Source organism: Ciona intestinalis, chromosome 8 (genome assembly GCF_000224145.3).
Source record: "Ciona intestinalis chromosome 8, KH, whole genome shotgun sequence".
NCBI classification, from domain to species: domain Eukaryota; kingdom Metazoa; phylum Chordata; class Ascidiacea; order Phlebobranchia; family Cionidae; genus Ciona; species Ciona intestinalis.
The window spans coordinates 3305007-3330456 of record NC_020173.2 but is presented as its reverse complement, the minus strand read 5'-3'; the positions used below and the strand labels follow the sequence as shown (position 1 = coordinate 3330456).

The 25450-nt window shown below is 34.1% G+C and overlaps 3 protein-coding genes across 3 annotated transcripts; 2 read left to right on the top strand and 1 right to left on the bottom strand.

Moving 5' to 3' along the window:
- Positions 1 to 1675: 1675 nt before the first annotated feature.
- Positions 1676 to 3820, top strand: LOC100187255 (vacuolar fusion protein CCZ1 homolog). The gene has a single exon (XM_002121243.4). The coding sequence runs from the start codon at positions 1747 to 1749 to the stop codon at positions 3100 to 3102; it is 1356 nt and encodes a 451-aa protein (XP_002121279.1). The 5' UTR covers positions 1676 to 1746; the 3' UTR covers positions 3103 to 3820.
- Positions 3120 to 12287, top strand: LOC100177019 (uncharacterized protein KIAA2013 homolog). The gene is made up of 12 exons (XM_002121169.5): positions 3120 to 4065; positions 4354 to 4578; positions 4988 to 5149; positions 5567 to 5716; positions 5940 to 6061; positions 6386 to 6593; positions 7210 to 7315; positions 7962 to 8077; positions 8799 to 9034; positions 9684 to 9819; positions 10244 to 10332; positions 10684 to 12287. The coding sequence occupies exons 1-12, from the start codon at positions 3848 to 3850 to the stop codon at positions 10836 to 10838; spliced, it is 1923 nt and encodes a 640-aa protein (XP_002121205.3). The 5' UTR covers positions 3120 to 3847; the 3' UTR covers positions 10839 to 12287.
- Positions 12252 to 25448, bottom strand: LOC100179360 (attractin-like protein 1). Its single transcript, XM_002121096.5, has 10 exons — positions 25213 to 25448; positions 24835 to 24907; positions 22292 to 22422; positions 21721 to 21876; positions 20354 to 20535; positions 17957 to 18813; positions 15908 to 16107; positions 13922 to 15138; positions 13464 to 13685; positions 12252 to 13199 (listed from the first exon to the last, which is right to left on the bottom strand). Exons 1-10 carry the CDS (start codon positions 25409 to 25411, stop codon positions 12801 to 12803), a joined length of 3636 nt encoding a protein of 1211 aa, XP_002121132.4. The 5' UTR covers positions 25412 to 25448; the 3' UTR covers positions 12252 to 12800.
- Between the last annotated feature and the right edge of the window lie 2 nt (positions 25449 to 25450).

Genomic DNA, 25450 nt, shown 5'->3' with positions numbered 1-25450 from the left:
AATAAACAACCTTAATGACTTACATCGCAGTACAGCCTTAACCAGTTAGGACAAACTAGGAAAACGAAACAAAGCTGTAGATTCTGAACTTGCATACTTTGCTGTCACACTGCGTACCTACTGTTGATGATTATGTGTGCCGCACTCGTCTGGCAGTAAACACGCCAGAGGCCCAATGGCAATTTACTGCGCGTCCAATTACATAGTTATCAGTGCTTTTAACTTAAGCATGTCGTTTTCCATTAAAGCGACGTTCAGAGTTAGAAGGTGTAATATGGGTTACTAACGTCAAATGCCACGCATACTATGCTACATTCAATTACCATTTTCTTTGTGGAAAATGTCCTACGAATAATAATATCTATGTCTTGGTATAGTACTGTGGGGGAAGACGGGACATCGTTAGCACATATTATCCAAATATCCTGATATCGTATTTTAAACAATTAACAACGGTCTAAGGGATTTGTGAAGGCATAGTTTTATAATTCTTTGAATGTTCTTTGTTTACTACCAAATTGGACGTGAAAATAGAACGATGAGATGTCTCAACTTCCCCTACTCTATGATAATATATACCCGCTACATGTTATATCAACGGTTTAAATTTCTATTTTAACATTTCACATATAGGAATAATGAACACGGAAACAAAACAGTCGTTTCCCCGCCACGCCACGGGACGTATACTATGTTACAGATACATTCTTGGATTTTCTTGCCTAACCTCCAAAAACAACATCATCTAAATAAATATGCTAAGCTACGGTTATGATTTCTTGGTTGCCATATATAATCTGGTATCGCATTAATCTTTACTTCTAACGTTCTCTACCGTTATATAAACCTTCTAACAGGTGCTGTATTGAGCATTATCTTTACTGTGTAATTTTATCATGACACTGAAATGCCTTGGGCGTTGAATTGACCTTCGTAATAAATGCACTGAATTAGATTCTCGTGCAAACGAATTAAAAGTCAAAATAAATGACCTTAGTACTACGAGTAAAACTTAATTACAAATTTGTTTACGATAGAAAACCAGTTGTACAGCATTTGGGACGAGGTTCAATAAAGTTTCCTCCCTTGTAGGCTATCCCCTCATTGTACAAACATGTTAGTTCTAACTTTCAAATCTTTAGAGCCGTTGTTTTATCGTTAATTAATGTTCGTGTTTAATTATGAAGTATTATTTGATCTTCACTACCGAATTAACAGTATAAAGCTTTTGGTAAACCAATGTCAAAAATTCAACCAGAAAGGCTTAAAAATGCAGTAATCTATCCAGAAATACTACAAACATATGGGAATGCCCTCGTTTTCTGCAAACGCTTTTTCGACACGTTTAGTGGATGACGTCACCATGTGTTCCTACGTGACGTAACGTAACTGCTGACAGCATAACGTAGCGTACACTACGCATGGAAGGTGTAGCAGCACAACAACGCATTTTGTATTACGATTAAATGACGTATTTAACAAAACCTAGGTTTTTTTTGCTGTATATAAATGGTGGTTGTTAAATAGGATTGCTTAACTTTCGGAATAACTGCCTAAACGATATACGTTTTATAACATGACAGTTTTTGGGATGGCTACGTACCATATGTTGGAAATACGTGTAACTGTTAGTTCAATACATAGGATTAAAGCTGTTAACAATCTATGAAAGTTCTGCAGAGAAGTCGTGTGTTGCTGATATGTTAGGACAGTCTGGTAATAAACAGTAAACACAAATGCTTGAGAATGAGTGACATATGTCTCGCCTCTCTAGTTGTTTATAACACTTCATATGGAACTAAGGAAGGGGAAGAAGAAAAGAAATTGCTGTTTTATCATCCTAAAACTGAAACCAGAGACAAAAAAGTAAACAATGTTGGGCTTTTTGAGGCTTTAGTTCAATTTACTAGAAGTTTTGCTCCCAACTCAGAATGTGAGACTCTGCGGACAAAGTTTCATCAGCATGTGTTTTTACATGCAGAGGAAAACTTCTGGCTGGTAATGAAAGTAGCAAATAGAACTTCAAAAGCACAACATAATGAATTTATTGCCTATGAGGATGAAATGGTGGACACTGTGTATCATGAGGTTTTGAAAAACTTGTACGAAACCTTTCGCTTCTTACACGGCACTTTCACAGCCATAGTTGGAAATCATGGGGTGGAATTCCTAAGAGAAGAGTTAGACCATTGCTTTGGGCAACTGATGAAAACTAACTTGTCAAAATGTGACATCATGTCTGTATATAATGGTGTCTCATACCTCAATCTTGACAAAGCATCCTATATCGGATTTCAGTCTTTTATATTTACACTTCAAGACAAGTTTAAAGACGTTGAATCTTCATTGTTAATGTTCAATGATGCTGTTATTTTGAGTGGGCTAGATGAAACCGACACCAAAGTCATCGTAAAATACCTCAAAAGCAAGTTAAAGTTATGCCTGGCGTATCCAAATAGACTCCACATCTCAATAAGTGGTATTTCAACGTATATGTTGACGTATGGACACATGGTGACTTCATTGTTTACAAGCAAACACACCAAACAGACAAGAAGGGCTTTCATAAATTTTGATGCCCCAAACTCTATGCAACAGGTTGAAGTTATATTATACCAATACCAAAGCATAACTGCTTGCTTATTCCTTAACAAACCATCTATACCACTTGTGGATTTAGCAAAGCAGCTTGATGCCTTTATGGGCCCTCAGTTAAAAACATTAACAGCTTCAATTGTTGATCAACAAAAGAACAATTATGACATCACTGAGCCAAATTTAAAGCATGTTTATCACAACCGATGTAGTTTGTCTGTTGATTCAACCTGCCATGTAACTTCACACAGCGGGGAAGTATCATGTGTAATACCAACAGATGTTATGCAAGTTGTATGCGACATTAACCGGACTTTCAGTCGCTCAAAATGTGAAGAACACGAAGTAATAAACAAAGTTCATAATGACCACTGGGTGGCATCAAAGAGGACAAACGGACGGGAACTACATGTAGTCGTGAATCATAAAAACGCAAACTTAAGCGCTGTTACTGAGGAAATTAAAAAAGTGTCGTGTCACTTTAATGGAATCAATTTTGCTGAGTAATAACTACATCTCTATGACGCACAATCAGCATTATCTAATAATTGTTAGCACTTTGGTATTCTATTCTATGCGGGTGAGGTCCTTGTTGAAGACCTGGGATTTAAGCCAGATTTGGCCCAATAGCACTTTGGTAATTTTTCCCAATATTTTTACTTCTATGTTGCAGAAGGTATAAACAAATCAAGGGCAAATAGTGATTTATAAGAGTTACAGTTCTAATACCGTATTGGGTAAAATCACTGTACTAAATTTTTTCCTAGAAAATGGTCTGCAATAAAATGGATACGTATGCCAAATATATGTTTTGTTTGTTTTTACTACTTTCTCATATGTACTAGTAATAATTTTGGTATAGATTTATTTTCGTAATCTTTTATTGCACAAAGTTCCATGTTATACAAATTATTAGGTAATTTCATTCTTAAATTTAAATATACTTATTCGCCTTTTATTACAATTCATACTATATGTCCAGCAATTTTTTTTTTTTTTTCGAAGAACTTATCTCCTGGCATAAAAATGAAAAATGACTTTAATAAAAACAATGTATTTTCTGCCATTTGGTTAGACAGGGTTAGGTTTTTGATTTGCCGAAAGATTAGTTTTCGAACAATATTGAATTATATGCGATATAGTTTAATAGTAACATCAGAAAAATATATATTTTAATGTTCTTTTATGCGATTGCGACCTTATTTAACCATTTTCTCCAATATTAGACGTTAGAGTTTAAATCAATGTAGGAATGAATTATCACCCTACTGCATATAAAAAGATGCAACCTGGACATTCAATTATTCAGAAAATCTACAGTTTAAGTCCAAACACAGCGTCATGTAGCAGACGTGCCTGCTTTGTTGGAATCTGTGTCTGTTTAATTTTTTATTACCTGGCCCCGTATTTCTTTAGACAAGTATTCAGTGGGTTTTCATACAAGAGTGCGGTACATTTATGCACAACAAGGTATATATATTGGTTTCTATTTTGTAACATACTTAGTATCTCGTAAGCTGGCACAAGGTGTATGAAACAGGACACCCGTGTTTACTGACTGTCTTTTCCGGCCACATGAGGCTAAAGTAAGTCACATTCATGTTTGATCTTTATATTGTAATCTTTACATTTTTGATTCATGTAAATGAACTGCTAATATTTAGTTCTGTATGGGTGAGGTGTTATGCATATTTTGAATTTATATTTGTTTTTATAAAATCGGACTACTTTAACCATCTACTGTTTTTTACGTTACAGACATTTGGCGCCGCATTATTTGTCAGCGATTGAGTTCGACGCGAGTATTAACCATCTTCCTATCAACGAGAAAGATGGGGAAGTTCCACAACTTCCATTTGTTGGGAATGGAAAGCTGGCGTCACTCGTAAAATACGAGCAAGAAGATTCCGGGTTATATCTTTTCTATGACACGTTGTTTACTAACGAAAATAAGAAAGAAGAGAAAGAACATAAATTATTAAGGTAATTGGTTCAATATATATACCGTTGCTGCCAGGCATATTTATACTTGTATTTTAGCTCTTCCGGTAAAAAAAATATAAGTGTAATTGGTTCAACTTACAATAGGCTAAGGTGTGTTCCATGATTCTTTGGATATACGGTTTCAGTTGAAATTTACGATTTTACTTTTGGCATGGCAACCCCAGAGGTATAACACAACTACAAGTTATTTATAGCAAAACATATGTAGTTGTAATGTTGTATCATTAAACTCATGAGTGCTTACAGTTGCGAGTTACCACATATGCAACTTTGTGGGTAATACTGTTTTAATAATTGTGACAATTGGAAACTTATTAGTAACCAATACCCACCCAGCCTTATATACATTAGCTCAAGTCCAAGCTTTCAAACAAGTATTTCAACACAGATTGCCATATGATCCATTATTACGACCAGAACATGTAACTGGGTCCCACCATAAAGAAGAAGTATCTGTGGTAAACTTCAGGAATGGAATCGTTGAACATCTATCATGCTATTCATCCTCACATGGACCCCTGTTTCTCAACCACACAGTTATTGCCCACAGGTAACTGTATTATGGATATTTGCCACTTGTCACTTACTCAAGTAGTTGTGTATTTTAATTTACTCACACTGTAATTTAATTTCTGCCATTTTGCTGTTAGTTTCCTTTTCTTTCTTGTTTTAATTACTTACTACAGATATATAGTGGATACAAGCTTTAGTAGTATTATAATACTAGCATCGAATCATTTTTTAATCATATTTGATTGCCTGTTCCCCTAAATCTTTGCCAACTGCTAACAAATATACTTCATTCTGCTGCTTATGTTCATCTGCCGAGTTAAAATGTAATTTTAAATGTAGCTCCTTCAATAATGTTAATTTTATTATACCAATGTTACATCTGCCATACAGCAAGAGTGTATCAGAAGATTTTTGCAATAAATAAAAATAGTCTAACATGTTGAATACATTTCAGATCTCGTCCTAACGTATTACTACAGCGCTTGGAAGGTAGAATAGACGGAAAAAGTGGATCTGAAGACGTTTACATCCATCAGCAAACCATCAACCATAATTCTGTGTTTAAACTACTTGCTACAAACAAAGCTCATAATAAACAATACAAGTAAATCTGTTTCTATTCTGTATAAATGAGGTCGTATTACAAGGCTTGCAATGTGATTTAGACCTGAGTTGGTCCATTACCCCAACAGTGTTTACCCTGCTGTTAGGTGTCTATATAAACAAATAGAGCCAAATTATATTGCATTCACCACATTAACCAATGAGGTTCCCAACATCGTGCCCCCAGATTTGTAAAAAAATTAACAAAAATATATTATCCTCAGAATATATGGTGGTACTGTTGAAGTTGGACATCTAGGCAAAATGGCAGTTGTATTCTCTATCACTGACACCCCGGATACCTTACGTGCCACAACGGATGTTACAACTCTTGACTCTATAACTGGTGCGTAGTTACTTAACAAAATGGCGTCTACTTGTAACGAATTCCCCAAATCTGCCGCTGATCTAGCGCTCATGAAGTTAGGCGATTCTCAAAACAAATAGCATATAATTATATATATATATATAAATAACAGACAAACCAAATCCATGTCTTGGAATAGGTTATAACGTGTGCAGTCAGATGGGTTTCAGGGGTCGCGACCCGCTCAATATTTTTTTAATTAAAAATCTCTATATATCTATAAATTTTATTTTTGAGACCTCAACGTTATATTTTCTGGCTGCTTCACTGGCTCTGCTTAACCATCTCAATAATCCTATACAGTTGTCATGCATTCAACTCCAACTAAAGAACCCAGCCCTGATGTGATGTCTAATTTGGTTAAAAAATTGACACCATATACTGAAGAAATACTTGGAATATCAACAGAACAGCTACTTGTGGAACATAAAGAAGCATGGGCCGATATATTACATACAGGTCTCACTATATCCACAGCTACAGATCTTGACCCACTGATACCAGAGCCAAGGTAACTGTATGTGTATTCTATACTATATGGGTGAGGTCCTATGTGGAATCCTGTGGGTTCTGAGATTCAAGCCACAGTTGGCCCATTACCCCAATATTGTATAGGCTATGCACATTCTATTTTATATTGGTATGGTCTAGAGTAAGGCACACCTAATACCTGGGATGTAGGCCTGTGACCTCAACACCCAGGGTGCTATAATCTAGAGTTTAGACCCAACTGAGACAGTATTTAAATACTCAATTTTAAAGGTTCTATTTTATAAGGTGGAGGTCTTAAAGAACACACACCTGTGACCTGGGATGTAAGTTTTTTGCCCCATTACCCCAACACCCAGGATTTTACCATCTAGACCCAACTGAGACAGTTTATAGACACTGGATAATTTAGATTCCATTCTATATCAAAATTGTATATGTACATTATATTCTGTATTGGTGAGGTCTAGAGTGAGGCACGCATAAGACTTGGGATGTAGGCCTATTACTACAACATCCAGGGCGCTACCATACAGACCCAAAACAGGCACTCAGTAATTGAGATTCTATTCTTTATGAAAAATTTTAACAAGGGGCACACTAACTCCATCATTAATATATATATATATACGGCACAGAATTATCAACGCTACTCTCTATTATGTATTGTCAACTATGGATTCAAAGTTGCACGATAAAGATATTCCACAAGATGAGAGAAGGGATTTAATGAAAAGATTGCAGGTTGTTTAACATTTTGCTTTATTTTGTCCTACTTTAATCAATACAAGTAGTCAAAATGCTGGTATACTGTCAGTTTAAGGTGTAATTCTCATTGAGGCTACAGAACAAAAGACTAAGTATAATGTTAATGTCAGTTTTTGACTTAAAAATTAAAGACCTAAACAGACCTATACCAGCGTTTTTGATGATTAAGTCAAGTTATAATCCTCACCAAAGCTACAGAACAATAGACTAAGTTTCTCTGCTGGTATCATCTTACATAATTTTGCCGTGATCTCATATCCTGCTTTCCCATTTCCCAATGCATTGGTTCTGAGTATAGAACGCTAACACTAAAGCCTACACATTCAGTTTGCGGCTATTTTGCCTGTATATTGTAGTCTATATTCTTGTAAACCTAGAAGCACAACATTAGTCTGCAATCTGCTTATATGATGTTTGAAATGATATATATGTACACTGTATCACTGGAAATACACTGTGTGGTATAATAGGTACATTAATAACTTTTGTATATAACTTTGTTTGTGATTATATTTTTGTATGGCTGACAACTGACAACCCATAAGTGACCACTGGGTTGGAAAAATTGTCGTGCCAATGCATATTATATATTAGTTATTAATTACCATTAAATTTCACCCAGACACCAGATTATTGTTACAACGGCAACCCAACTGTTCATGCTGACAGGTTATGGCGAAACTTAAAAAATGTTGAAGACGTTGAGAATTTGGCCAAACATTGGACGTTAACATTGGGGTGGGTTGTGTATGAGTGAAACTAAATATATAATGGTACCCTATACATGGTGCAATGTAGGGGGAGCTTGGGGTGACATGACTCATTTTGAAATAGGGGTGACATTATATGTTTTAGTACACCTTGATAGAGCTTTTAGCAAATAATGTGTCTATACAAACAAGCAGAGCCAAAGTATGGTGCATTTTCTACATGCTATATTTTGTTATTATTAAGTATTTATAAAAATAAGAACCCATTCATATGAAACCAAGCATAAAAAAAGCTATTGTTGTATTCATAATATGGTGTGTGATTGAATAAATCGTATTGTGATGTCATACAGGAAGTATATTATGATAACCTACCAAAGGTTACGACTATGAACATCAGACCCAAGTTATACAGTATTGGACGCATTAATCAAAAGGTTGCCTATGCTTTATAACTATAATTGTAACTGCATTTTAACAGTTTCACCCCAGATTTTAAAAAATAAAAATTAACATGACACATATATAGACAGTACAGCCACAAAAAATATTAAAATGGGTTTAGTATTTTTTTATAAACATGTTTTTTAAAGCCCATTTTAATGTTTTTTAATATAAACACATGATATATTTTATGAAAACAATTATTTTTTATGTATTTTTTTATTTTCTTTGGGGAAACGGGACCCAGAACCCCCTGTCTGCACCACTGTATGTAACTAACCTAACCAACAACACTCCATACATAGGAAACATGGATGCAAACATCTTATTAGTGAGGGTGCAGAAGGCGTCCTACAAGCAATGGTTATAAGCTTTGGTGGGCTTCAGTTCACTGACTTTGACTTACAGCTTCGCATAGACCCTGATATCATGCATAATGAAATCACTTTCAAAAGTCTCCTCTATAAAAATAATTCGATAAACGTCGCGATTCGAGCGGCAGAAGATTTGTCAACCCCAGTTATTGAAGTCTCAATGAGAGGTAAATAATGGTGTTGTGGAATTGTTTGAAAGTTTCTTTGCTATGTTTACGGTTGCTTAATAACTGCCCTTTTTACTTTTCCATTGCAGACTATGACATTATACCATTGAATAAATATTGTTGTTGTCGAATTATTTACAGTTTTTTTAGTTTTCTTATGGTTGCAATGTATATTAACCGCCTCTTTTATATCTCCGTTGCAAAAATGACATTATACTATTCAATTTATTTATATTTGTGTGACTCAGTTCTTATGACGTAATCCAAGTAATCTGGTTGGATATTGATTGACGTATGTGTCCTTGGGCAAGACACTTAACATTTGCTCCAACTTAGTGGTCAGTAATGGCTTATAACACCCTGGGTGTTTGCACTAAACGTTGCCAGAACAGCAACGTTTCCTTTTTCACACTCATAATTTGGGTGCAACAAGCACAGTTTTTCTCACACATTTTAATCATAGTGTGTTTTAACGTCTTGTTGTGCTGTTGATTCCGCATTTTTCGCTTACTAAAATACCTGATCTTCGCTACAGTATTTGAAGAGATAATAAAAATGTTATGTCATACTTATAACACATACATCATGTTATATATAATAATAAACCTGCCTGCAAGAATAGCAAATAGTAATATTATTCCAATCACAGACCATTCGAAACTCCCATTATACGCATGCGAGGGTGGATGTTTAAATCTAATTCAACAACTCCATCAACAAAGCAGAAGATTCCCCATCTTTGTAACTGAACCAAGCACACCAATATTATACATCTCTCATGACAAGTAATTTAACAATAACAACTATTCTCCACACTTTTATCCATAGATGTTTTAACGTCTGTTGTTTTGCTGTTGATTTCCTTTTTTCCTTCTTTAAATATCATGATCTTCGCTATCGCTTTTAAAAAGATAAATAAAAATTATGTTATTATATAAACATGTTTCAACTGTTTCAACCTTTACCGTGTGGTACTGATTTATTTTCCTGCTTTTTTACATATTATCCTTACTCCAACTGAAAAAACATAAGCTTCTATATTTGTGACTTTATTTTTTTCTCATTACTTCTTTCTTTATTTTTTTCTCTTTACTTTATTATTTTTCTCTTTGTTTTCAGCTATTACTTTTTCGTTACTATAACTTAAAAAAAGAAATAATTTTTTGTGCTATATTTTAATTTTAAATTGTATCTTTGTTTGTCTAACAGGAAGCACCTTGCAGACATGAAGCATACGCTGCATTTGAAATCAATTGTTAATTATAATGAACACATGTCAATAAAGAGAAAGGGAACTGGTAAGATATTACCCTATATGTAATAGTATTTTATGTATATTATATACAAACCTTAAGTACCAAAAAAGTTTGAATCAGAAGTGTTAAATACCTGTCTTATTAGCTGTAACTAAACATGCATTTCTGACTATGACTAAACATGCGATTTCAATGCCTTTTACTTATGGGTGTATATGTCATTAAGCAACCTACACACTAATAGATTGTTATAGCAATACGCCAACTCTGAACTAAATCTCAGGTCCCATAATGTGCGTCGCTGTAGGACCTCACCCATATAGAATGTCTTTTTGTAAATATGCCTAATATTCTATGTGATACTTTGTCTAAAACCTCATTTTTATCTTACAGGTCTACCTCTGGTGTTCTGGCTTGGTATTGGATCACTGATCATATTTTTCCACATGTTTCTAATAAGATTAATATGCAAGGAGTATTACAACCCCACAGTACTACCAACCACCAATAAGACTTATTATTCAAACCGAGGCAGGCTTGCATCATAGTTGCAACTCCATTTAACCACTGTGTGTCCAGATTTTACCATAGTTAAAATAGAACACTGTACAACGGGCCGATACCACTGAAAATGAAAAGACTTTTATAAAGTGTAGCGTAAGCCAGGGTGGGCAAATTTTGAAACAAATCAGATTTTGTTCATACCTTAATGTGCAGGCCATACAAGCCCAATGCTATATAAATCTGTAACAAAAGTATGAATTTGGGTACTGAAACAGCTCTTTCGTCAACTTAGTACGGTACCAATGTGCAATGTCCAATATCATACAGTTTGATAAAAACGACTATGAAAACCATAGAACGTCAAAACGAAGAGCTGTTATAGAACTACAATATACCAGACAGAAACAGTTTCTACAATGGGTTGATTGCAATAATTTCCAACAAAACATTGTGGGTTCAAATATTATGCCATAGTTTGCCCATCCCTTGGTATAGATTATGAAGCAATATTGTTACTTGCCCAATTTTACTATGTGTTCCTTGCATAGGCACCAAACCTGGGGTGGCAGGGTAAAAAAGGTTTCAGCTCTGCAGGATAAAAAAAACTTGTATTTTCTACCCTGCAATATTAGGCAAAGTTTTGAACTATCCCTGCCTCCCCTGCATTTTTAAAAGTTTGGTGCCTATGGTTTCTTATGTACTACACACACAACACTCAATTTGGGGTTTTTCGATAAAACACCAGAATGTGCAGTTTGTTAAAGTGAATGAAAATAATAATATGAAGTTTTTGTAATCTATCCAAAACAAAATGTTGCCAAAAATGAGCGCTAATGAAAACCTGGGTAAAATTGAGTTTGTGTTGTAAAAAATGTATACAGATAAGTAATGTTTTAGTATGAAGCTTGTTTTAAACATTGTGGTTATTTTTGAAGCGCAAAAAATACTTTTTCGTTTAAAAAATTTGAAGTTTGGTTATATGTTTTGCACGTATGGGTTGTTTATGTTTAAAAGTTATATTTGTGCAATCCAATTCTATGGTGTATTTGTGTATGTAGGACTACATAGTACTTTGACTCTGCATAAAAGAACTAAGTATATTTATTATAATGTGTGGGTGTATAAGGCATACATTTTAGCTCCTTTTGTGCCCTGTCACATTAAAATAGTATATATAGATTTTCATTGCATAACAAACCAAAAAAAATTAAAACAACAGTTTTATAGACATTTTATACTGTTTTTTTTTGCAGAGACCAGTTCTATATAAAATTATTGTTAATGGTTCATTAATATGAAGCTTTCGGTGTACCGGTGTCATTTAATTCCATTTTCCAGTAGTAATTTAGAAGCGTTTTAATATTTTTTTTGGTGTCATTTCATGCAGTTTTGGGATCATTTTTACGCTTTGTATTTTGTGCCTTTGAACACGAGTTGGTACTATCACAACACAGAACTTTCACTATAAATATATTTATTTGCAAAACCTAAAATAATTTAAGAAAAAGAATTACTCGCTGTAAGTGCAAAGTGAATTAAGTTTTACATATCAGGTCTTGGGACGGAAAAGAGTCTATGACGACAGGAAAGGAAAATAGAGTGCACAGCTATTGCACCTTTGTCAGGAGACTTGAGTTTCAACTGTCTGTATCTGTGTTTACTATTGCAGCATGTGTGCGACATACTATATTATATAATATTTCAAATTGCTCTTCTTGTAAAAAACAGAAAGCCATTTCAAGTATTAAGTTTAACTAGTAGCAACATCAGTAGAATATCTAGAAATTGCTTTAGGTTACTTCTGCTTAACTTTATAGTTCTGCTTTTTTAAGCATTCAAACAGAACTTTAGTTGGAATTACAGCACGAAATAAAGTTTTCAAAATGCTGATCAAACTTTTTAAAACAATGAAGTTGATCAGCATCTCGCAAAACTGTGTTTTTGTTTCGTGCTGTCAACTTATAGCGGTGCGCGAGACATAAAGTGCGAAATTATCTTTATACAAATTACACAGTGTTGACCGCCATTGCATGATTGTCGTAAGCTTCTTGGTTTGGAGTCGCTACTATGGTTGTGCTGTTTATGGAAGAAGGATTATTATTATTATTCCTATGTGGCCTTCGAATGTTAGGAGAAGGTGTTGTGTTTGTGCTTTTTGTGCCTTGTATTAGAGCTGTCCCAATTGCTAACCCACACTGGCCAGGAGGGGGGGTTACGAAATAAGGGGGTGTGTCAGAGTTGGTTTCACTTTTTGTTTTCGTCACTTCATCAGAAGGTATACTGGTAGGCAACCATAGGAACACAGACACAACAGAAACTTGGTCGTTTGAACATTTTTCTTCACATATGGCTTCAGGAGTTAAAACCAACGAACAAATTTCTGTTTCTTCTTTAGACATTAATGCCTGCATTTGTATAAATTGTAAAGAGAATTAAAAATCATTTATTTGTTTTTCTATTCTATGTATCTATATATAAGACTTTACTCTCATATCAAGTGGGTACTGAGCCAAGTTGATTCTTCTATAGGGGTGGGGTCAGCCAGGTATAAAAAATTGGGATTCAGGCCAAGGTTGGCCCAACGCCAACTGGCTATGTATTGAATATAGCTAAGACCTCATATATAAAATAAAAATACAAGTCACAAATACTTTATATGTTCCAATTACCTGTGTTGACCTATACATATCATCACAACACAGATCAATCGCCGCAAATGGTCGTGCTGCCATTTCAGCCATTTCCACTGCTCGATTAGCGCGTAACCTATGCACGTCGTACATCATTTTCATCTTCCATGTTACGGCTGCTATGAGGAGGATCACAAGGAAGGAGGAGAAAAGGATCAGGAGGATTTTGAGGAGACGGTTGCTTCGTTGGAGTAAAGAGATCTGGGAGTTTTATGGTGTTTAACTTTTTTGTTATAAACAGAAATTTTTGTTTTATTTGTTAAGTTTTTTAATTTGTTTTTTTTTTGTGACGACTTTTCTAGAAATTGTTTGTCTTGTGATCTGTCAAGTTATAACATGGGTGTCTTCTTGTACACCAGACACATATAACCTATTCATGCACCTTATGCTCACTGTCCAGTTGTCCTTTTACACACCATGCAGCAACACATACATACCTTTATAAGGCTTGGAGTTTTGAAATCCGAGACATAAATTCTCACTGTTGTATTTAGTCCATCCTGCCCTATCCTGTACTTGCTCGCATAAAATGTGAACGTATAATCTGTCACATTCTCCACTAATAAGATTGTTTGTTCTCCACCAAAAGCTATCTGTGTAGCGGTTGAAATGACAGCAAACCGGATGTTGCTTGATTGACTTGACAAAAAGTTCATTTGCACATCTTCTTCAAGTGGGGGGATGTTTTTAAAGTTAATTTTTGTAACATAAGTGTCGTCTGCGTCACTTTTTAAATTGAATGTAAATTGATAATTAATAAGAAGTGAGTAGAAACATGTCCCATTGCCCGTGGCATTCCCTGTGTAACCGTTATCTGTGTCACAAGCTTCACATGACCTGCCATTCACACCTTTGGTATCACAGTTACAAGCTCCAGTAGCTGAGTTGCAGGACTCCGCTTTTATCCCACATTCGCACTGAGTGCAGTTGTTCCCATTCCTAGGGTCGCCATAATATCCAAGTGCGCAGGTTTGGCATTGGTCTCCAGTTGTGTTGTTTTCACAATTAATACAAACGTTGTTTGCGTCACACTTACTATGTCCATTGCACTGACAAAGTGGGCACGAAGTGAAATACCATCCAGTTCCACACATACCAGCTGACACTTGATAGTTTTCAGTGACATTATCAAACACCATGGGTCCAGCACTGCTGCCTTCCATACAAGTACCGAGCCCTGTATGTAATCCATCATCACACCAACCACACTTTGGGTTATGCTGACAATCTCCGCATGTCTTTAATGCAGAACACTCATACAATGGACAAGATCCTTTATTTGTCCATTCCAGGCATTGACCATAGGGGTACTGTACAACATACGAGTTTGTGGAAATACACTGCTGTTGGTTCAAACACCACATACACGCACCGGTGGTGACACATGAGCTGCACGTGGTGGCCATAGAGCACGCTGTGCTGCATATTACGCCAACACTATCATCAAGTTTTTCCTCACAACCTCTCTCTGTCCATAAACAAACATCCAAACTATTACATTGGTAGCAATTGGAAAAACTTTTGCAAAAATCCACTGTTGTAATTGAGCAAGATGTTTGTATATTGGACCTTCCTTTCTTACAAGTATCAGTATCATTAAAAGCTCCCAATCCACATTTCTTACCATCCCACATACAAGATAAATCCTCTCTGCCTGAAATTAAAAAAATACTTAAAATATTTTCCGCAAAATTGAAGGTAAATATACACAAAACCAAAATATTTTTTTAAATTTTTTTTTAAAGATAAAAATTTAAACTAAAAATTCTGAAATTTTAAGTTGGGGAAATACAGATAAGGTGTAGAATAAATTGGGATATTCTAACTCTTGTCCAGAAATCATAGCGCCTCTACAAAGACATCACCCATATAGAATGTCATATTTGACTACACAAGTACTACCTTATAAATTTAATGCCAAAAATACAATACAAACTGAGATAATTAATTACAGATTCAAATGCAGACGTTATATAGGATCTATCTGAGCAATTTTAAATCTTAAGACACATTCTTGGTGTCTTGGTGACACCTACAAAACCTGCACCCTGCTGTTTTGCTTAGGTAAGCATGTTTAGTCATAGCCCATATGACAGTTTGTCATCCCACACTTCTATTTATGAACTTCTATTTACACTATATGTATTAAGTCCTACAGAATGACAGGTTTGACACGCCATGCAACCTGAGATGTAAGAGAGAGTTGGCCCATTACCCCAATACCCAGGGTGCTACAACCCAATAGTGACCACTGTGTTGGAGCAATGTCTGTTAAATGTCTTGCCCAAGGATACATACACCTATCTGTATCTTTTGGGGTAAATTTACAAATTTTAATCAATGATAATGCGGAATCAGATAGTCAAATACAGTAAAATGTACAACTAATTTTAATTACAACATACTCTGCCTTAAAATCTCACCTATACATGTTGTTTCATTGAAAATTGCTTCACAGCTGCCTGGTTGATAAGTCAACACATCATGTACCATCATACCATCATAACCACTGAATATGAACAAACTATTGGTCATTGTTGGTGATTGCGATGTCACAACAACACTGTCATGACCAAAACGACTTGGATTTAAACTGTTGGATTGTTCTTTTAAAGTGTGCCAGCTGTAAATATATAGATGTTAAAATTTTTAAGCCTTTACAATTGGTTTGGCCATTTATACCACAATGTTATAGATACAGTAGGGTGGGTGGGGGAGATGGATACCGTTAGCACATAATATTCCATATTTCGATGTCCAAATATTTGGAATTTACAATTGGTTTGATCATTTAAATTACAACATTATAGATACAATATGGTTGGGAAAGATTAGCAAATAATACCCTATAGTTTTCAATCTATTTTTATAAACTAAAAAATGAATGTCCTTTTTAACAAACTAACAATGAAAATACAGCAAAAAATATAATTCCCTAATATCCGTTGTTTACTACCAGACAGGACGATAAAATAGATAAAAAACATGGACCATCTTACCCCAACCTACTATATAATTAACATACAATCAATATGATAGTTAATGTGTAATCCATTCATTAAATGAAGTGTTGACAGCATAATATTATCTTGGCGCCTTCTATATTGATAACAAAGTGTCTGGTGTCAGTTTCGAATAGAATAAACAACAATATGACTTCCGTATTAAAATAATACCATAGGTTATGTAACATGTAAGTAGTCGGTAGTGTCCAGTCTACATGTCTACTACTATATATATAGTAGGGCGGGGAAAGATGGGTCACCTTTAGCATATAGTATCGAAATATCCGGATCGTGTTTTAAACAATTAACAACGGTCTGTGTTAGTCAGGAGGATATAGTTTTATAATTCATTGAATGTTTTTTGTTTACAACTAAATGGGATGAGAAAATATAGTTAAAAGGTGTCCCATCTTCCCCCAGCTTACTGTATATATATATATTAAAATTATTTTAAAATGACTTTTTATGTCTTACTCCTGACAGGAATGAAATACAGAAATATTATTTTTTTCATTTTTCTTCTCCATTTTACAAAGGTAAGGTCCCGCAGCAAACACACTATGGGGCCTAATATTTATGCAAGAGTTGGCCCATTACCACAGAGTTTTACTGGCATCTCATATGCTAAAAATTTACCACATACAGACCTATGTTTATGGCAACCAAATTTTGAAGAATCCTAGGCCCTAACAACAGATTTTTTGGAACTAAACCAAATCAAATATAAGTAAGTACCAGCTTAGTGTATCAATATAGACAGTTGTTTGTGGATAAACACTGGACATAGCTATGGAGCTAGTATTGGTGAACAATATTACTGTTAAATATTAACCCTTGGTTCCATGAATAGCTGTATGTATGTATGTAGAAAGATAAGCACGTGTGTATATGTGGATATATTAAAACAAGCATGATTAGTAAGGAATGCTGGATATTTGCCTTTGTATTTACAGTGTGTTACTGTTATGTAATAGATAGGTTTTTATAATGCAGTGTAAGAACGGAACACTTAACTTTATTTAAATTTTATAAGATTTTTATACAATGTTAAAAATGTACTTGAATCCACATTTAAATACTTAGGAAAAAAGCCCGTTTTAGAGTATATGCATTAATATTAGTTATTTGTTTTTTTATCAATTTACCTTTTTTATCAATTTACAACTATGTGTCTATAACTACAACAACCATATACTCATATTAATACATACGCAAATAACCAAAACATATTACCATAACTTTAACTACTAAGGTCACAACTCACAAGGTGCATAAAATACTGATTTTCTCATCAGTCTCCATTAGAAAATTACAGCCCATTTATATAACATAATTGTCTCCAAAAATTTCGTTTAAAAACTAATACTGTTTCAGTGTTTCAGTGATTAGAATTTTTAAAACAGTACTACAAGCCTGTTGTTCTTTAAGACTGTAACCATATTAAAAATTAAACAAAGTGCTACTAACCTGTTGCATTGTATATTATAAGCCATGAAACTTGGTGAGTAACATAAGGCTCCTTTGCTTTCATTTGTATCATTATGTGTGTTTCCACCATACACATACATCACTCCATTTATTAAGCTTGCTGAATGTAAATATCTTGGCTGGTCTGATGATTTCAGTATTGTGAAGCATTTGCTGTTAGGATTGTATGCGTATGTTGTTGAAACCAGTGCTATTGAACTGAGCACGCTGATTGCCCCACCATGGATGTATATTAGGTTCGTAGTTGGATCGTATACAGTTGTGTGTCCGAATAATCCTGGTATTTTATTTTTACCGACCCTTCCTGTTTGTGGCCTGTGCCATGTCTTGTTTATGATGTCATACTCGTACACAAATTGGCTGTATGACATCACAGGATGATATCCAAACATCACAAGCATGATTGTTACATTGTTATTCAGGGTAACTATGTCAGCTGTATGACCCGATAACTCCAATACACTCGTCTCATTGTTTAATTGTTTGTTGAATGTGACATCATAATCAATTTTCATCCATGTTGAATTGATTTTGTCGAACTGCCAAATATGGTCAACGGCTTTTTCGGTTTTTGTTAATTTCCCCCCAAAAACAATCAAAGAATTTTCCCATGCTACCATCGTGTGGCCATATCTTGACTGCGGGTACGTCTGGTTCGAAGTCACTACTGTGCTCCATACTTGAGAAGAAACATTGTACATGAACAGGTCTTGCATAGTTGGTACACCAAACTTCATGCCCCCATACACCCAAATCTGGTGGTCAACTGAAACTGCTGCGTATGAAGCACTTGGTGTGGTTGCACGAGGATTGAACTCAAAACTATCCCAAACACCCTGTAAAAAATAATACTGAGTAAGTAATATACCATAAACATAATACGGATCTGGTGCTACAAAAACGTAACAGACAAAAATCAAGTTCAACCAATTGTATAATAAAAGTATTAATTTAAAAGATAAATATTTCGCCAAAATGGCAATGCAGTCTTTTAAAAATCAAATAGAATCAACAAACATAATTTTTATTTATTTCTTTAAAATTGATAGAAAAAGATCATACTATTTATAAAAAGAAGAACTTAGCAAAATGACAGGAGTTAAAACACGCTGTGAATAAAAGGAGTAGGAAAGAGCGACACATAAAAGCATAGCTGTTGCACCCAAGTGAACTGAAGCACACTTAAGTATCAATGGTTTAAGTTAGAGGTCAGGAACCAAGGACTTATAAGTCAGATGCGACTCTTTTGATGACAGCATCAGTCTTACAAAAAAATCTTGCATTTCTTATCATGATGGTTTAATAATAATTTTTCTGTAAATTCTATTTGTATTGATAAACTAAAACAATCTATTTGTATTTTTATTTGTTTTTATTACAAATAATACTTTTCTGTAATTTCTGTTTGTAATAATCAACCAAAACAAGTTATTTGTAAAAATTATGCTAAGAATATCAGATGTATATTTTTATCTCTTGAACTAATTTTTGTGAAGATATTTTTGTGAGTCTAATTGTTTGTAAAATTTTTGAATCAATGTAATAAATAATTCAATCTTACATGTGATGTATTCCTAATGTCAATGATATGAATACATCATGTTAATTAATATACAACTACACAATATAGTCCCCTAGGTATACTGACACAAATCACATATGGCTACTGAATGTGTAAAAATTATCACATATGGCTACTGAATGTGTAAAAATTATAAGTGAAAAACCAATTATTATGACCTACAGTATGTGGTCATATAGATAAGCCAGAGTGTCCACAAGTCCACAACAAAATAATTAGAATGCTTGTAAACTAAACTAACAGTAGCGACATTTGTGGCAGAATATGAGCTATTATTATGTGGTTACAACATTAGAATGTTGCACCTAACCAATGTAATGTGTTTGTTTTGTATTCTGCATCATATGGAATAATGAACATGGCTATATTGTGGGACAACAATGCTGTTTGCTTTGCAAATAATGCAACAATATTCCCTATAATATTCTATATGAATGACCTGGAATTTAGGACAGATTTGGTCCATTACCTGAACACCTAGGGTGCCTTTATACAACATAACATACCTTAGTGTTCTGGAGCATACGGTACAGTTATTATATTGTAAGACAACAATTCTATTTTAACAGCAACAAGTTTTGCAAACAAAGCAACACCATACGCATACTTTTGATTATATTCTGTATAACTTAGAATGGAGGCCAGATTTAGCCCATGCCTCCCAACATTATATATGTACATTTTATTCTATATGTGCGGGGTCATACAGCAAGGCATACCATGGGACTAGAGATTTAGGTGAGATTTGACCCATTACCTTGACAACCAGACCAGACTATGTTTGTACGACATACCTTAGTACTTGGTGCAGGCAGTGAACAATCCTGGCCAGTGTGGCCAGTTTCACAATCGCACTGATCAACTGGGTATGAACTTGAGCATTTGCCATAGTTTTGTGCAGCACTGCAGTTGTTGGGACAAGTTTGTGCCTGACATGAACTACCATGCCATCCATTTCCACATTCACACTTGCCCACTGTATAATAGATATCAAAATATTAATTATGAATAGTAGGTTGGGGTAAGATAGTCCATGTAAATATGGTAAGTTGGGGTAAGATGGTACACGTAATATGGTAGGTTGGGGTAAGATGGTACATGTAAATATGGTTATTGTTAAGTAAGATGATGAATGTTTTTATTTTTTTTTACAGGTAGTAAACAAAGAATATTTACAGTATTATACAACCGTATGCTCCCGAAAAGAGCTTGCTAAATGTTAAAAAACACAATTAAAATATATATATATATATATATGCCATGTTAAGTGCTATAGTATCCATCCTACCCCGCAGCAATATACAATACCACACTACTTCTGTATAGACTGTATTCAATACACTATCATAAAGCATGGCAAATAATAAATATAGGATTGATATTGTTTGAGAATCAGTGAGGCATGCCCATGAAATTGACAATGGCTGCCAGTGACTGCCACACTGCAATATAATATTATTTAAAGTTTTAAACCCAGTATTAATTTACATTCATTGTATAGGCTGGTAGAGGTATGGTAACAACTTACAATCACACACCAAGAAATTGGATATGTACGAAAATCATTTTATGGCATAAAATTTTGAATGATAAAATAAGTCCTGTTTCGTACATAATGAAATACATTTGGTTAATGTACATACAAAAATATAATATTAATAGGAAACTATGATATGTTTATTCATTTCACAATAACATTCATACAGAAATATACCATGCAGCATAAAAACCAATACACATGAAATCAATACATCTAATCAATGTAGTATTTAAATTTAATACTAAGTGTGTGGTTGGCCAATATGTGTCTGACAGACAGGCATGTAATTAGCACCTGTTATTACATTGGTTATTCTGATCCATACATGACATTACTAAGATTAACTTATGTATTCTCATATGGTGGAGCAACGACAGTTGTTATAACACAGATCACGGGTTTTGTTTTTTATACACCTTATGCCCCCAGCCCACTTAAGAATAACAATGTATATCTTTGTAGGTAAATAGTATTTTTTTTCTAATGTATAGCTGACAATTTAGACAACCCATTCGGACCGGATTGGGTAACACTGGGTCAACTCAAAACAATTGCTGTTAAGTGTCATGCCCAAAGACACAATACTTTATGTTTAATAACAAAAATGGAATAATAATCTACCTGTGCAGTTTCCCCTATTGAAGCAATCATAGACACACTCATCAACTGTGTACGTCATATTGAAACCACTCATAGTATAAGCAACATCACTATAGAAGTGAATAAATGCTTTTCCTGATGTTGCAATTATTTCTGGGTTGTAGGAATTGTTCTGACCTGTAGATTAAATCTTTAATTAGTTCATGTTGTGAGGTAACAAAGGAGGTTGTGAGGTCACAATCAATGGATTTTTACATTATAATTAATTGGCAATCAATACATGGCACTACTTACATTTCAACAAGCATTGAAAATGCTGAATGAAGTTATTACAAATTTACAAATAAATAAACGTTTGGTAATTTTACGGATTTTTTTCTCATGGTTGACTTATAACGTGGGTGTTTTTTACACACCAGACACACATGGTGTATTCACATAGATCATTCTTAGTGTCAAGTTATAACATGGGTGTCTTCTCTAATATTGTAAACATTCTTTATGTAGTGTGTACTACCAAATGGGACGATAAAATAAAACAAAAATGTCCCATCCTATACCACCCATATATAAATACATGATAATAATTGACCTGCTGGATAAGTGATTCCATTCATTGAAGCAATGAGAGGGCTGAATGCTGAATCCCCATCATGAATGTAGAGATAATCCCAACCACATTCAGATTTAAATTCATTGAATGATAATCGTAATGGTGAAGTGCTGTGTTATATATGGGATTAGTTGATATAAAATTAGGCTTGTGTGTGTTCTTGGGCAAGACACCTAACAGCAATTGCTCCAACGCAGTGGTCACTATCGGGTTGTCCAAATTGTCAGCTATACATAAAAAAGTAAAAAAAATAAAAACCTAAAAAGAATACCAATGGTATAAGGACCGTCATTGTCAACCCCCCCTCCCCTCCTTTTGTGTGGGTAAATAATTTTGCATTCATAATTTTATTTTTTGGACTGCCTGTTTAAAAAAAGTTCTAAGCTTGTAAGTTACGGTTACATTTACATACAATACTCGTGGCAAAGTATTAGACAGTATACCAAAATTTACATAAAACCATTACGGAAAATTAATTAAAACCACCAAGAAAAAATAACTAGCAACAAATTAATGTTTGTTAAAAACACTCTTAGGAAAAAAAATTACAGAGGAAAAGCCTTTTCTTATATTTTCTTTATAACCCATTACAAACAATGGCAGGAGCTAATATTGAATTTAAATTAGGTATAATGAAACAGTGCAGTGAAAACTGGTAATTAGACTACATTAATAACCTGAACTCTTTATGCTTTAAATTTAATTAAATATTATGAAACAAACTTTAAATAGTAAAATTTAATATCTGGGTTTTATTCACATTTTTTGTTTTCCAGTAAATAATACATTTTTGAAAGGAGAAGTATTTAATCAATATGCAACAATGACTGAAACATTATTTAACTTAAAATTGAACACATGACATGAGTAGAACAATACATTAATAGAGTAATAGTTCAATTGAACATATAAATAGTAACAAATGGCAAAAGCGTGCATTGTCCCTGTTGGTGTTCTCACTTTACATTAATCATTAGGGTAAAGTATTATTCCAATCCCAGTTTGTGTATAAGCATCAGTCTGAGTATAAAATGTTGTGATTTTAGAACCTGGTTTAGGCTGTGCACTTACACACCATGCATATATATTGATCGAATTTGATCCAAAAACATAGTTTTAGGGACGCCTGGGGTTATGTCACTCACAATTTTGAAACAGGGGGACGTCATGTTTTAGCACTCAAGTTTTATACCAAACGCAGCTTTTACCACATTTATTACTGTTAAGTGTATATATAAACAAGCAAAGCCTAAGTATACTGAACTCGCTAGATCAATCAATGGGGTTCCCTATGTTTGACGACTATGAGTGTAACTTTATTTTAGCAATGCCACCACAGATTTTGCTAAAATATTAAAAAACATGACGCCTACGATTACTAAAAATTTCGTAATAAATTCACGCTTGACTGGCTATAGTTGTTATAGGGGTGAGGGGTGTGGGTGTGCCCTTTTGTTCGATAAATAAAACTCGCTTTATGGATGAATGCACATAACAAATTTAGTGTCATTGTTGTTTGAGTAGGAGAATTCAACATTCTAATTTTAAATTTTTGAATAGAACCGCTTGTCATGGTTGTTCTATTCCTCTTAGTCAAAGCACAATGGTATTGGGATAATAAAAAACAGCCAGGATTTGTAACTGTGATGAATTCTGTTAATCTGGCCCATACTACTGCCCATAAATTTAGACGATTCTTCCAACGAAATAACAGTCAAGGTCAAGCGCTACGAAAATTTTACCAAACAAAAATCAATTTTAACGAATAGTGTTCTATGATAGACATATTTCGGCTAAAACAGCAACACCCCTATTCGGATAGAAAAAAGCCAGAGTTTATCATTCTTGGTAACTTGGTAGAAAATGTAAAAACACATCAATTAACATTGTGACAACAAAGCCAAAACATTGATTATGTTTTGACAGAAAGGAAATCCATTGATTTAAGGTTTAATTCCCACTGCATTTAAAAAACTCCTCGCCTATGCTTGACAATTCATGTCAATACCAAAACTATAGACCTATGATGTTAGGTCAGTTTTAATACAAACATAACAGTCTATTAGTATAATACAACTGTCTTTATTTTAAATGTTTCAGTTTAATCAGTAAAACCCAAATGTTATGGGCTTTCATGTTTGTATTAAAACCAACTGGAAAATTCATGTTTTTAGCACTTATGCTGTTATAACTTATTCTGTTTTACCACAATTCACAGTCGGTTTTACCACAATTCACAAACCAAATTTTGACCACAATTCACACGACCATTTTATCACAATTGATAACTTAATATGACTAATCATGTCATGTCATTTCTATCTCTAATATCAGGAAGTTAAATGCTGACTGCACAATTTGTTAAAGTAATAAAGGAAGCAAGGGGAAATGCAAAATATACAGTATAGAACCACATGATATGCTATAAATCAACTAAATGGCTATTTAAAAAAAAAACTGCAAAACATAATTAATTTCCGATGTATATTCAGGAGTTTTTTACACCACATTAGATTAGTAACCTGTTTTTTGGTGCAATCAGCCAGGAACATTTACTCTTAGCTGCATAATCTCCTGGGCTGTCAGACAACATTCCTGAAATACAAAGTAAACATAAGTGGTATATAATATGTTATATATATGTAAAACCTACTTTCCCATTTTTTTAAATAATTTATTGAGTTTTCTCAACTTATGGGCAAAAAACATGGGAATTGGGTTTATGTCAGAGTATAATGTACTATGCTAGGAATTGAATAAATACATAGTCGACTGTAGCAGCAACTTAAGTCATTAGTTTCAAAATTTCTCCATGTTTTTTTAAACCAATAAAATAATTCTATAGACAAATTAAATCAATTGTTCAATAATTCAATATTTTATTCATAAACTGAACCCACCATTGTCAGTGTCGAGCAGTATTCTTCCATCACAATGGTCACATAGATCCCCGGCCCAACCATTATGACACACACATGCCCCACCAATACAATCCCCCATCAAACAAACCTCTGTTGTTGAATTAACATTGCACTCACAATACGATTCAAAGAAAAATGAACTTAAAACTAGGGCACCCACTAACCAATATATTTGCATTATGTGATTCAGGATATTAGAACAAGCCCTAAGGAGCGT

Coding starts and splice junctions, on each gene's coding strand:
- LOC100187255 (XM_002121243.4), top strand. CDS start 1,747: ATGAGTGACATATGTCTCGCCTCTCTAGTTGTTTATAACACTTCATAT.
- LOC100177019 (XM_002121169.5), top strand. CDS start 3,848: ATGAATTATCACCCTACTGCATATAAAAAGATGCAACCTGGACATTCA. Junction 9,035..9,683: donor TATTGAAGTCTCAATGAGAG/GTAAATAATGGT, acceptor TTCCAATCACAG/ACCATTCGAAACTCCCATTA. Junction 10,333..10,683: donor AATAAAGAGAAAGGGAACTG/GTAAGATATTAC, acceptor TTTATCTTACAG/GTCTACCTCTGGTGTTCTGG.
- LOC100179360 (XM_002121096.5), bottom strand. CDS start 25,411: ATGCAAATATATTGGTTAGTGGGTGCCCTAGTTTTAAGTTCATTTTTC. Junction 22,423..24,834: donor CTGATTGCACCAAAAAACAG/GTTACTAATCTA, acceptor TATATAACACAG/CACTTCACCATTACGATTAT. Junction 21,877..22,291: donor TGGAATCACTTATCCAGCAG/GTCAATTATTAT, acceptor TTTAATCTACAG/GTCAGAACAATTCCTACAAC.